Below are 13,344 nucleotides of genomic sequence, written 5' to 3'. Positions count from 1 at the left end.
GGTGGTGGTTGTTGTGTAGGTGGTGGTTGTTGTGTAGATGGTGGTTGTTGTGTAGGTGGTGGTTGTTGTGTAGATGGTGGTTGTTGTGTAGGTGTTGTGTGGGTGGGGGTTGTTGTGTAGGTGGTGGTTGTTGTGTAGGTGGTGGTTGTTGTGTAGGTGGTGGCTGTTGTGTAGGTGTTGTGTGGGTGGTGGTTGTTGTGTAGGTGGTGGTTGTTGTGTAGGTGGTGGTTGTTGTGTAGGTGTTGTGTGGGTGGTGGTTGTTGTGTAGGTGGTGGTTGTTGTGTAGGTGGTGGTTGTTGTGTAGGTGTTGTGTAGGTGGTGGTTGTTGTGTAGGTGGTGGTTGTTGTGTAGGTGGTGGTTGTTGTGTAGGTGTTGTGTGGGTGGTGGTTGTTGTGTAGGTGGTGGTGGTTGTGTAGGTGGTGGTTGTTGTGTAGGTGTTGTGTGGGTGGTGGTTGTTGTGTAGGTGGTGGTTGTTGTGTAGGTGTTGTGTGGGTGGTGGTTGTTGTGTGGGTGGTGGTTGTTGTGTAGGTGTGGTTGTTGTGTAGGTGGTGGTTGTTGTGTAAGTGGTGGTTGTTGTGTAGGTGGTGGTTGTTGTGTAGGTGGTGGTTGTTGTGTAGGTGTTGTGTGGGTGGTGGTTGTTGTGTAGGTAGTGGTTGTTGTGTAGGTGGTGGTTGTTGTGTAGGTGTTGTGTGGGTGGTGGTTGTTGTGTAGGTGGTGGTTGTTGTGTAGGTGGTGGTTGTTGTGGAGGTGTTGTGTGGGTGGTGGTTGTTGTGTAGGTGGTGGTTGTTGTGTAGGTGTTGTGTGGGTGGTGGCTGTTGTGTAGGTGGTGGTTGTTGTGGAGATGTTGTGTGGGTGGTGGTTGTTGTGTAGGTGTTGTGTGGGTGGTGGTTGTTGTGTAGGTGGTGGTTGTTGTGTGGGTGGTGGTTGTTGTGTAGGTGGTGGTTGTTGTGTGGGTGGTAGTTGTTGTGTAGGTGGTGGTTGTTGTGTAGGTGTTGTGTGGGTGGTGGTTGTTGTGTAGGTGTTGTGTGGGTGGTGGTTGTTGTGTAGGTGGTGGTTGTTGTGTAGGTGGTGGTTGTTGTGTTGGTGTTGTGTGGGTGGTGGTTGTTGTGTAGGTGGTGGTTGTTGTGTAGGTGGTGGTTTTTGTGTAGGTGTAGTGTGGGTGGTGGTTGTTGTGTAGGTGGTGGTTGTTGTGTAGGTGTTGTGTGGGTGGTGGTTGTTGTGTGGGTGGTGGTTGTTATGTAGGTGGTGGTTGTTGTGTGGGTGGTGGTTGTTGTGTAGGTGGTGGTTGTTGTGTAGATGGTGGTTGTTGTGTAGGTGGTGGTTGTTGTGTATGTGGTGGTTGATGTGTAGGTGGTGGTTGTTGTGTAGGTGGTGGTTGTTGTGTAGGTGTGGTTGTTGTGTAGGTGGTGGTTGTTGTGTAAGTGGTGGTTGTTGTGTAGGTGGTGGTTGTTGTGTAGGTGGTGGTTGTTGTGTAGGTGTTGTGTGGGTGGTGGTTGTTGTGTAGGTGCTGGTTGTTGTGTCGATGGTGGTTGTTGTGTAGGTGGTGGTTGTTGTGTAGGTGGTGGTTGTTGTGTAAGTGGTGGTTGCTGTGTAGGTGGTGGTTGTTGTGTAGGTAGTGGTTGTTGTGTAGGTGGTGGTTGTTGTGTAGGTGGTGGTTATTGTGTAGGTGGTGGTTGTTGTGTAGGTGGTGGTTGTTGTGTAGGTGGTGGTTGTTGTGTAGATGGTGGTTGTTGTGTAGGTGGTGGTTGTTGTGTAAGTGATGGTTGTTGTGAAGGTGGTGGGTGTTGTGTAGGTGGTGGTTGTTGTGTAGGTGTTGTGTGGGTGGTGGTTGTTGTGTAGGTGGTGGTTGTTGTGTAAGTGGTGGTTGCTGTGTAGGTGGTGGTTGTTGTGTAGGTGGTGGTTGCTGTGTAGGTGGTGGTTGTTGTGTAGGTGGTGGTTGTTGTGTAGATGGTGGTTCTTGTGTAAGTGGTGGTTGTTGTGTAGGTGGTGGTTGTTGTGTAGGTGTTGGTTGTTGTGTAGATGGTGGTTCTTGTGTAGGTGGTGGTTGTTGTGTAGGTGGTGGTTGTTGTGTAGATGGTGGTTGTTGTGTAGGTGGTGGTTGTTGTGTAAGTGGTGGTTGTTGTGTAGGTGGTGGTTGTTGTGTAGGTGGTGGTTGTTGTGTAGGTGTTGTGTGGGTGGTGGTTGTTGTGTCGGTGGTGGTTGTTGTGTAAGTGGTGGTTGCTGTGTAGGTGGTGGTTGTTGTGTAGGTGGTGGTTGCTGTGTAGGTGGTGGTTGTTGTGTAGGTGGTGGTTGTTGTGTAGATGGTGGTTCTTGTGTAAGTGGTGGTTGTTGTGTAGGTGGTGGTTGTTGTGTAGGTGTTGGTTGTTGTGTAGATGGTGGTTCTTGTGTAGGTGGTGGTTGTTGTGTAGGTGGTGGTTGTTGTGTAGGTGGTGGTTGTTGTGTAGGTGGTGGTTGTTGTGTAGGTGGTGGTTGTTGTGTAGGTGGTGGTTGTTGTGTAGATGGTGGTTGTTGTGTAGGTGTTGTGTGGGTGGTGATTGTTGTGTAGGTGGTGGTTGTTGTGTAGGTGGTGGTTGTTGTGTAGGTGGTGGCTGTTGTGTGGGTGGTGGTTATTGTGTAGGTGGTGGTTGTTGTGTAGGTGGTGGTTGTTGAGTAGATGGTGGTTGTTGTGTAGGTGGTGGTTGTTGTGTAGGTGGTGGTTGTTGTGTAGGTGGTGGTTGTTGTGTAGATGGTGGTTGTTGTGTAGGTGGTGGTTGTTGTGTAGATGGTGGTTGTTGTGTAGGTGTTGTGTGGGTGGGGGTTGTTTTGTAGGTGGTGGTTGTTGTGTAGGTGGTGGTTGTTGTGTAGGTGGTGGCTGTTGTGTAGGTGTTGTGTGGGTGGTGGTTGTTGTGTAGGTGTTGTGTGGGTGGTGGTTGTTGTGTAGGTGGTGGTTGTTGTGTAGATGGTGGTTGTTGTGTAGGTGGTGGTTGTTGTGTAGGTGGTGGTTGTTGTGTAGATGGTGGTTGTTGTGTAGGTGGTGGTTGTTGTGTAGATTGTGGTTGTTGTGTAGGTGTTGTGTGGGTGGTGGTTGTTGTGTAGGTGGTGGTTGTTGTGTAGGTGGTGGTTGTTGTGTAGGTGTTGGGTGGGTGGTGGTTGTTGTGTGGGTGGTGGTTGTTGTGTAGGTGGTGGTTGTTGTGTAGGTGGTGGCTGTTGTGTAGGTGTTGTGTGGGTGGTGGTTGTTGTGTAGGTGGTGGTTGTTGTGTAGGTGGTGGCTGTTGTGTAGGTGTTGTGTGGGTGGTGGTTGTTGTGTAGGTGGTGGTTGTTGTGTAGGTGTTGTGTGGGTGGTGGTTGTTGTGTAGGTGGTGGTTGTTGTGTAGGTGTTGTGTGGGTGGTGGCTGTTGTGTAGGTGTTGTGTGGGTGGTGGTTGTTGTGTAGGTGGTGGTTGTTGTGTAGGTGTTGTGTGGGTGGTGGTTGTTGTGTAGGTGTTGTGTGGGTGGTGGTTGTTGTGTAGGTGTTGTGTGGGTGGTGGTTGTTGTGTAGGTGGTGGTTGTTGTGTAGGTGGTGGTTGTTGTGTAGTTGGTGGTTGTTGTGTAGGTGGTGGTTGTTGTGTAGGTGGTGGTTGTTGTGTAGGTGTTGTGTGGGTGGTGGCTGTTGTGTAGGTGGTGGTTGTTGTGTAGTTGGTGGTTGTTGTGTAGGTGGTGGTTGTTGTGTAGGTGGTGGTTGTTGTGTAGGTGGTGGTGGTTGTTTAGGTGTTGTGTAGGTGGTGGTTGTTGTGTAGGTATGGTTGTTGTGTAGGTGGTGGTTGTTGTGTAGGTGGTGGTTCTTGTGTAGGTGGTGGTTCTTGTGTAGGTATGGTTGTTGCGTAGGTGGTGGTTCTTGTGTAGGTGGTGGTTGTTGTGTATGTGGTGGTTGTTGTGTAGGTGGTGGTTGTTGTGTAGGTGGTTGTTGTGTGGGTGGTGGTTGTTGTGTAGGTGGTGGGTGTTGTGTAGGTGGTGGTTGTTGTGTGGGTGGTGGTTGTTGTGTGGGTGGTGGTTGTTGTGTAGGTGGTGGTTGTTGTGTGGGTGGTGGTTGTTGTGTAGGTGGTGGTTGTTGTGTAGGTGGTGGTTGTTGTGTAGGTGGTGGTGGTTGTGTAGGTGGTGGCAGATGTGTAGGTGGTGGTTGTTGTGTAGGTGGTGGGTGTTGTGTAGGTGGTGGGTGTTGTGTAGGTGGTGGGTGTTGTGTAGGTGGTGGTTGTTGTGTAGGTGGTGGTTGTTGTGTAGGTGGTGGCAGATGTGTAGGTGGTGGTGGTTGTGTAGGTGGTGGTTGTTGTGTAGGTGGTGGTTGTTGCAAAGGTGGTGGTTGTTGTGTAGGTGGTGGTTGTTGTGTAGGTGGTGGCAGATGTGTAGGTGGTGGTGGTTGTGTAGGTGGTGGTTGTTACAAAGGTGGTGGTTGTTGTGTAGGTGGTGGTTGTTGCAAAGGTGGTGGTTGTTGTGTAGGTGGTGGCGGTTGTGTAGGTGGTGGTTGTTGTGTAGGTGGTGGTTGTTGTGTAGGTGGTGGTTGTTGTGTAGGTGGTGGTTGTTGTGTAGGTGGTGGTTGTTGTGTAGGTGGTGGTGGTTGTGTAGGTGGTGGTTGTTGTGTAGGTGGTGGATGTTGTGTAGGAGGTGGTTGTTGTGTAGGTGGTGGTTGTTGTGTAGGTGGTGGTTGTTGTGTAGGTGGTGGTTGTTGTGTAGGTGGTGGTTGTTGTGTAGGTGGTGGTTGTTGTGTAGGTGGTGGTTGTTGTGTAGGTGGTGGTTGTTGTGTAGGTGGTGGTGGTTGTGTAGGTGGTGGTGGTTGTGTAGGTGGTGGTTGTTGTGTAGGTGGTGGTTGTTGTGTAGGTGGTGGGTGTTGTGTAGGTGGTGGTTGTTGTGTAGGTGGTGGTGGTTGTGTAGGTGGTGGTTGTTGTGTAGGTGGTGGTTGTTGTGTAGGTGGTGGTTGTTGTGTAGGTGGTGGTTGTTGTGTAGGTGGTGGTTGTTGTGTAGGTGGTGGTTGTTGTGTAGATGGTGGCAGTTTTGTAGGTGGTGGCAGATGTGTAGGTGGTTGTGTAGGTGGTGGTTGTTGTGTAGGTGGTGGTTGTTGCAAAGGTGGTGGTTGTTATGTAGGTGGTGGTTGTTGTGTAGGTGGTTGTTGTGTAGGTGTGGTTGTTGTGTAGGTGGTGGTTGTTGTAAAGGTGGTGGTTGTGTAGGGGGTGGGGTGGCAGTAGTGATGATAGTAGTGTGTGTGGTGGTGATGGTAGTGAGTGTTGTGGTATTGTGGTGTTGTTGGTGGAGGAGTGGTGGTAGTGTGGTGGTGGTGGAGGAGTGGTGGTAGTGTGGTGGTAGTGGTGGTGGTGGTGGCGGCGGAGGCGTGTAGAGCGCAGATCAATATTGAGGCTAAAGGGTTCACGTTTTGAGGTCAGGAGTTTATACCGTGGCCTCCTTCTTTCTTTTGTATGCCTACAGTTGTAATGTGTCAGAATGTGTATAACCTTCAATTAACTTTACGAAATAGTCATATATGAGAGCACCTTCACATTGTTCTCGGCTGTGGGTCCCCTGTAGGCAGTGTTGCTGTCCTCAGGTCAACGTTACTGCCACAGGACAAAATGATGGTTACCACATTATTGAAGGACAAGGAATGAGCTACAGCAGTTTGCTTTATTGCTCATCTCTAATTACTATTGTCATCATCCTCAGGGTAATTACATTGTTAATGAATTGTGAAGATTATATGTTGAGTTGTTTAGTTTATATTCTACTGCAAACTTGGCCATTCCTTTATACAATGCTAACCAGCATTTCTATACATTTTATTCTGTCCTCTAAGGACACGGGTGGGCATATATTATCATAGAGAAGTGAGCTATTGAGCACTCAACCACAAAGGGGGAAGCACTGAGGAGGCTTCTGTGATGGTGCTGGGCACTGGATAGGCCTATGTGGTATTGATGGTGGGGACCAGGAGGATCAGTGACCTGGAGGGTGGCACTGGCTGTGACCTGGAGGGTGGCACTGGCTGTGACCTGGAGGGTGGCACTGGCTGTGGTAGTGACCTGGAGGGTGGCACTGGCTGTCTCAGTGACCTGGAGGGTGGCACTGGCTGTGGTAGTGACCTGGAGGGTGGCACTGGCTGTCTCAGTGACCTGGAGGGTGGCACTGGCTGTGGTAGTGACCTGGAGGGTGGCACTGGCTGTGGTAGTGACCTGGAGGGTGGCACTGGCTGTGGTAGTGACCTGGAGGGTGGCACTGGCTGTCTCAGTGACCTGGAGGGTGGCACTGGCTGTGGTAGTGACCTGTAGGGTGGCACTGGCTGTCTCAGTGACCTGGAGGGTGGCACTGGCTGTGGTAGTGACCTGGAGGGTGGCACTGGTTGTGGTAGTGACCTGGAGGGTGGCACTGGTTGTGGCAGTGACCTGGAGGGTGGCACTGGTTGTGGAAGTGACCTGGAGGGTGGCACTGGTTGTGGTAGTAACCTGGAGGGTGGCACTGGCTGTGGTAGTGACCTGGAGGGTGGCACTGGCTGTGGTAGTGACATGGAGGGTGGCACTGGCTGTGGTAGTGACCTGGAGGGTGGCACTGGTTGTGGCAGTGACCTAGAGGGTGGCACTGGTTGTGGTAGTGACCTGGAGGGTGGCACTGGCTGTGGTAGTGACCTGGAGGGTGGCACTGGTTGTGACAGTGACCTGGAGGATGGCACTGGTTGTGGCAGTGACCTGGAGGGTGGCACTGGTTGTGGTAGTGACCTGGAGGGTGGCACTGGTTGTGGTAGTGACCTGGAGGGTGGCACTGGCTGTGGTAGTGACCTGGAGGGTGGCACTGGCTGTGGTAGTGACCTGGAGGGTGGCACTGACTGTGGTAGTGACCTGGAGGGTGGCACTGGTTGCGGTAGTGACCTGGAGGGTGGCACTGGTTGTGGCAGTGACCTGGAGGGTGGCACTGGTTGTGGTAGTGACCTGGAGGGTGGCACTGGTTGTGGTAGTGACCTGGAGGGTGGCACTGGCTGTGGTAGTGACCTGGAGGGTGGCACTGGTTGTGGTAGTGACCTGGAGGGTGGCACTGACTGTGGTAGTGACCTGGAGGGTGGCACTGGTTGTGGTAGTGACCTGGAGGGTGGCACTGGCTGTGGTAGTGACCTGGAGGGTGGCACTAGTTGTGGTAGTGACCTGGAGGGTGGCACTGGTTGTGGTAGTGACCTGGAGGGTGGCACTGGTTGTGGTAGTGACATGGAGGGTGGCACTGGTTGTGGTAGTGACCTGGAGGGTGGCACTGGCTGTGGTAGTGACCTGGAGGGTGGCACTGGCTGTGGTAGTGACCTGAAGGGTGGCACTAGCTGAGGTAGTGACCTGGAGGGTGGCACTGGCTGTGGTAGTGACATGGAGGGTGGCACTGGCTGTGGTAGTGACCTGGAGGGTGGCACTGGCTGTGGTAGTGACCTGGAGGGTGGCACTGGTTGTCTCAGTGACCTGGAGGGTGGCACTGGCTGTGGTAGTGACCTGGAGGGTGGCACTGGCTGTGGCAGTGACCTGGAGGGTGGCACTGGTTGTGGCAGTGACCTGGAGGGTGGCACTGGTTGTGGTAGTGACCTGGAGGGTGGCACTGGCTGTGGTAGTGACCTGGAGGGTGACACTGGCTGTGGTAGTGACCTGGAGGGTGGCACTGGTTGTCTCAGTGACCTGGAGGGTGGCACTGGTTGTCTCAGTGACCTGGAGGGTGGCACTGGTTGTGGCAGTGACCTGGAGGGTGGCACTGGCTGTGGTAGTGACCTGGAGGGTGGCACTGGCTGTGGTAGTGACCTGGAGGGTGGCACTGGCTGTGGTAGTGACCTGGAGGGTGGCACTGGCTGTGGTAGTGACCTGGAGGGTGGCACTGGTTGTGGTAGTGACCTGGAGGGTGGCACTGGTTGTGGTAGTGACCTGGAGGGTGGCACTGGTTGTGGTAGTGACATGGAGGGTGGCACTGGTTGTGGCAGTGACCTGGAGGGTGGCACTGGTTGTGGTAGTGACCTGGAGGGTGGCACTGGTTGTGGTAGTGACCTGGAGGGTGGCACTGGCTGTGGTAGTGACCTGGAGGGTGGCACTGACTGTGGTAGTGACCTGGAGGGTGGCACTGGTTGTGGTAGTGACCTGGAGGGTGGCACTGGTTGTGGTAGTGACCTGGAGGGTGGCACTGGTTGTGGTAGTGACCTGGAGGGTGGCACTGGTTGTGGTAGTGACATGGAGGGTGGCACTGGTTGTGGTAGTGACCTGGAGGGTGGCACTGGCTGTGGTAGTGACCTGGAGGGTGGCACTGGCTGTGGTAGTGACCTGGAGGGTGGCACTGGCTGTGGTAGTGACCTGGAGGGTGGCACTGGCTGTGGTAGTGACATGGAGGGTGGCAATGGCTGTGGTAGTGACCTGGAGGGTGGCACTGGCTGTGGTAGTGACCTGGAGGGTGGCACTGGTTGTCTCAGTGACCTGGAGGGTGGCACTGGCTGTGGTAGTGACCTGGAGGGTGGCACTGGCTGTCTCAGTGACCTGGAGGGTGGCACTGGTTGTGGCAGTGACCTGGAGGGTGGCACTGGTTGTGGCAGTGACCTGGAGGGTGGCACTGGCTGTGGTAGTGACCTGGAGGGTGGCACTGGCTGTGGTAGTGACCTGGAGGGTGGCACTGGTTGTCTCAGTGACCTGGAGGGTGGCACTGGTTGTCTCAGTGACCTGGAGGGTGGCACTGGTTGTGGCAGTGACCTGGAGGGTGGCACTGGCTGTGGTAGTGACCTGGAGGGTGGCACTGGCTGTGGTAGTGACCTGGAGGGTGGCACTGGCTGTGGTAGTGACCTGGAGGGTGGCACTGGTTGTGGTAGTGACCTGGAGGGTGGCACTGGCTGTGGTAGTGACCTGGAGGGTGGCACTGGTTGTGGTAGTGACCTGGAGGGTGGCACTGGCTGTGGTAGTGACCTGGAGGGTGGCACTGGTTGTGGTAGTGACCTGGAGGGTGGCACTGGCTGTGGTAGTGACCTGGAGGGTGGCACTGGTTGTGGTAGTGACCTGGAGGGTGGCACTGGTTGTGGCAGTGACCTGGAGGGTGGCGCTGGTTGTGGCAGTGACCTGGAGGGTGGCACTGGTTGTGGCAGTGACCTGGAGGGTGGCACTGGTTGTGGTAGTGACCTGGAGGGTGGCACTGGTTGTGGTAGTGACCTGGAGGGTGGCACTGGCTGTGGTAGTGACCTGGAGGGTGGCACTGGCTGTGGTAGTGACATGGAGGGTGGCACTGGTTGTGGCAGTGACCTGGAGGGTGGCACTGGTTGTGGCAGTGACCTGGAGGGTGGCACTGGTTGTGGCAGTGACCTGGAGGGTGGCACTGGTTGTGGCAGTGACCTGGAGGGTGGCACTGGTTGTGGCAGTGACCTGGAGGGTGGCACTGGTTGTGGCAGTGACCTGGAGGGTGGCACTGGTTGTGGTAGTGACCTGGAGGGTGGCACTGGTTGTGGTAGTGACCTGGAGGGTGGCACTGGTTGTGGTAGTGACCTGGAGGGTGGCACTGGTTGTGGCAGTGACATGGAGGGTGGCACTGGTTGTGGTAGTGACCTGGAGGGTGGCACTGGTTGTGGTAGGGACCTGGAGGGTGGCACTGGTTGTGGCAGTGACATGGAGGGTGGCACTGGCTGTGGTAGTGACCTGGAGGGTGGCACTGGCTGTGGTAGTGACCTGGAGGGTGGCACTGGCTGTGGTAGTGACCTGGAGGGTGGCACTGACTGTGGTAGTGACCTGGAGGGTGGCACTGGTTGTGGTAGTGACATGGAGGGTGGCACTGGCTGTGGTAGTGACCTGGAGGGTGGCACTGGCTGTGGTAGTGACCTGGAGGGTGGCACTGGCTGTGGTAGTGACCTGGAGGGTGGCACTGGTTGTGATAGTGACCTGGAGGGTGGCACTGGTTGTGGTAGTGACCTGGAGGGTGGCACTGGCGGTCTCAGTGACCTGGAGGGTGGTACTGGCTGTCTCAGTGACCTGGAGGGTGGCACTGGCTGTCTCAGTGACCTGGAGGGTGGCACTGACTGTCTCAGTGACCTGGAGGGTGGCACTGGCTGTGGTAGGGACCTGGAGGGTGGCACTGGCTGTGGTAGTGACCTGGAGGGTGGCACTGGCTGTGGTAGTGACCTGGAGGGTGGCACTGGTTGTGGTAGTGACATGGAGGGTGGCACTGGCTGTGGTATTGACCTGGAGGGTGGCACTGGCTGTGGTAGTGACCTGGAGGGTGGCACTGGTTGTGGTAGTGACATGGAGGGTGGCACTGGCTGTGGTATTGACCTGGAGGGTGGCACTGGCTGTGGTAGTGACCTGGAGGGTGGCACTGGTTGTGGTAGTGACCTGGAGGGTGGCACTGGCTGTGGTATTGACCTGGAGGGTGGCACTGGCTGTGGTAGTGACCTGGAGGGTGGCACTGGTTGTGGTAGTGACATGGAGGGTGGCACTGGCTGTGGTATTGACATGGAGGGTGGCACTGGCTGTGGTAGTAACCTGGAGGGTGGCACTGGCTGTGGTAGTGACCTGGAGGGTGGCACTGGTTGTGGTAGTGACCTGGAGGGTGGCACTGGCTGTGGTAGTGACCTGGAGGATGGCACTGGCTGTGACCTGGAGGGTGGCACTGGCTCGCAGTATATAGGATCAATACGCGAGCCTTCCCTCTTAGATCTATTTTTGAGTATGGACAGAGGTTTAAGGCTGACAGTGGTGGTGGGAGATGGTTGGGTGCTCACGTAACCTTCAACACGTGCATCATCCGGGCTGTGTGTGAGCATGACGAGACGCGCGCCCACACGTGTCAAGCACGTGCCACACCTGTACAGTGTTGCCTCTACACACACGTGCATCCTGTATTACACACACCATGATGACTTACACCAGGGGTCATCCTGGGTGTACACACTATGATGACTTACACCAGGGGTCATCCTGGGTGTACACACCATGATGACTTACACCAGGGGTCATCCTGGGTGTACACACCATGATGACTTACACCAGGGGTCATCCTGGGTGTACACACTATGATGACTTACACCAGGGGTCATCCTGGGTGTACACACCATGATGACTTACACCAGGGGTCATCCTGGGTGTACACACCATGATGACTTACACCAGGGGTCATCCTGGGTGTACACACTATGATGACTTACACCAGGGGTCATCCTGGGTGTACACACCATGATGACTTACACCAGGGGTCATCCTGGGTGTACACACCATGATGACTTACACCAGGGGTCATCCTGGGTGTACACACCATGATGACTTACACCAGGGGTCATCCTGGGTGTACACACTATGATGACTTACACCAGGGGTCATCCTGGGTGTACACACTATGATGACTTACACCAGGGGTCATCCTGGGTGTACACACTATGATGACTTACACCAGGGGTCATCCTGGGTGTACACACTATGATGACTTACACCAGGGGTCATCCTGGGTGTACACACCATGATGACTTACACCAGGGGTCATCCTGGGTGTACACACCATGATGACTTACACCAGGGGTCATCCTGGGTGTACACACCATGATGACTTACACCAGGGGTCATCCTGGGTGTACACACCATGATGACTTACACCAGGGGTCATCCTGGGTGTACACACCATGATGACTTACACCAGGGGTCATCCTGGGGGTACACACCATGATGACCTACACCAGGGGTCATCCTGGGGGTACACACCATGATGACTTACACCAGGGGTCATCCTGGGGGTACACACCATGATGACTTACACCAGGGGTCATCCTGGGGGTACACATCCTGTTGTGACAATGTGGGGTTATATATACACCTTCACCATTGTTGTGACAATATGGGGTTATATATATCTCTCTCTTTTGTTTATAGGGCGATTTGCATGAAACTTATACACGTGACTGCACGTAAGCCTATCTGTAAGGGTGCCAATTGTTGAGGAAATTGGTTGATGTCAACCTCAGCCACAGATGGCAACACCTTAGACTTTATTATTTTTGTATTTATTTTCAAGTACATGTAACATAAACGTTCAAATACCATTTTTATTTTTCATTCAATTTACATAAAACTTACACCTTGTATGTACAGTTTATGTCTCTAAAATCTTATGTAAGCGTTTTTTCCTGAGTTCATTTATGGATTTTATAAATAGTAATAAACATGATATATTTGCATAATTTTGGGGGGAACTTTGACTATTTGTATTAGGAAAACTAAAAACGTTTAGGAAAATCCAATCCTTGAGATCCTTTATTATATGCTAATGTGTCAGAAAAGTGTCATAGAATGATTATATCTGAAAGGTGTGTTTGTTCATTTGCACTTGAAAATGTGTAAAATTCGTTGAAAAAAATTAAAAATTTAAAAATTTCCCTTACTATTTAGGCTGCAGTACTGAAACTTGGAACAATTGCAGCCCTTTTCATATACAACTAGTCAACAAGTAATGGTTGACATTGAACAACTTTAAGTTTCCATAAAGAACGTCCCCTTTTTGAACACGGGGACCGCGGGTCAGTACTGGCCAATCGAGTAGTTATTATTTCAAGGTAGGGAGGAGAAATGTGCCAAGTAATTATAACTATACTAAGTGTATTTACAACGTTTACAATCCTTCCAACCTGGATTTTTATTAAAGGAGAAATAGAGAGTCTGCCGTGCAGTAAGTGATGAGAGCAGGTAAACAATGGCCGCCTCCTGCTGCTTAATATATAACACACACTGCAGCTCTATACAAAACACAAGCAATAAAGCTCTTAATTAAGAGCTTTAGTTACTACGCCCAGAAAGTAAAGCATGAGGGTTTATAATGAAATTTGTGTGTGTGGGTTCTCGCCTAGTTGTGCTTGCGGGGGTTGAGCTTTGGCTCTTTGGTCCCGCCTCTCAACTGTCAATCAACTGGTGTACAGATTCCTGAGCCTACTGGGCTCTATCATATCTACATTTGAAACTGTGTATGGAGTCAGCCTCCACCACATCACTTCCTAGTGCATTCCATTTATTAACTACTCTGACACTGAAAAAATTCTTTCTAACGTCTCTTTGGATCATCTGGGTACTAAGTTTCCACCTGTGTCCCCTTGTTCGTGTCCCACCCGTGCTGAAGTTTGTCTTTGTCCACCCTGTCAATTTCCCTGAGAATTTTGTAGGTGGTTATCATGTCTCCCCTTACTCTTCTGTTTTCCAGGGACGTGAGGTTCACCTCCTTTAGCCTTTCCTCGTAGCTCATACCTCTCAGTTCCGGAACGAGCCTGGTGTTATACCGCTGAATCTTCTCAAACTTTGTCTTGTGTTTAACTAGGTATAGACTCCAGGCTGGAGCTGCATATTCCAGGATTGGTCTGACATAAGTGGTATACAGGGTCCTGAACGAT

The 13,344-nt window shown here is 52.7% G+C and overlaps 1 protein-coding gene across 1 annotated transcript; it reads left to right on the top strand.

The window, feature by feature from the left end:
• Positions 1–10,132: 10,132 nt before the first annotated feature.
• LOC138350043 (ATP-dependent RNA helicase glh-2-like) lies at positions 10,133–10,705 on the top strand. The gene has a single exon (XM_069300325.1). It carries the CDS (start codon positions 10,133–10,135, stop codon positions 10,703–10,705), a length of 573 nt encoding a protein of 190 aa, XP_069156426.1.
• Positions 10,706–13,344: the final 2,639 nt, after the last annotated feature.

Source organism: Procambarus clarkii, chromosome 43, assembly GCF_040958095.1.
Source record: "Procambarus clarkii isolate CNS0578487 chromosome 43, FALCON_Pclarkii_2.0, whole genome shotgun sequence".
NCBI classification, from domain to species: Eukaryota; Metazoa; Arthropoda; class Malacostraca; order Decapoda; family Cambaridae; genus Procambarus; species Procambarus clarkii.
This window is presented reverse-complemented; position numbering and strand designations above follow the sequence as displayed.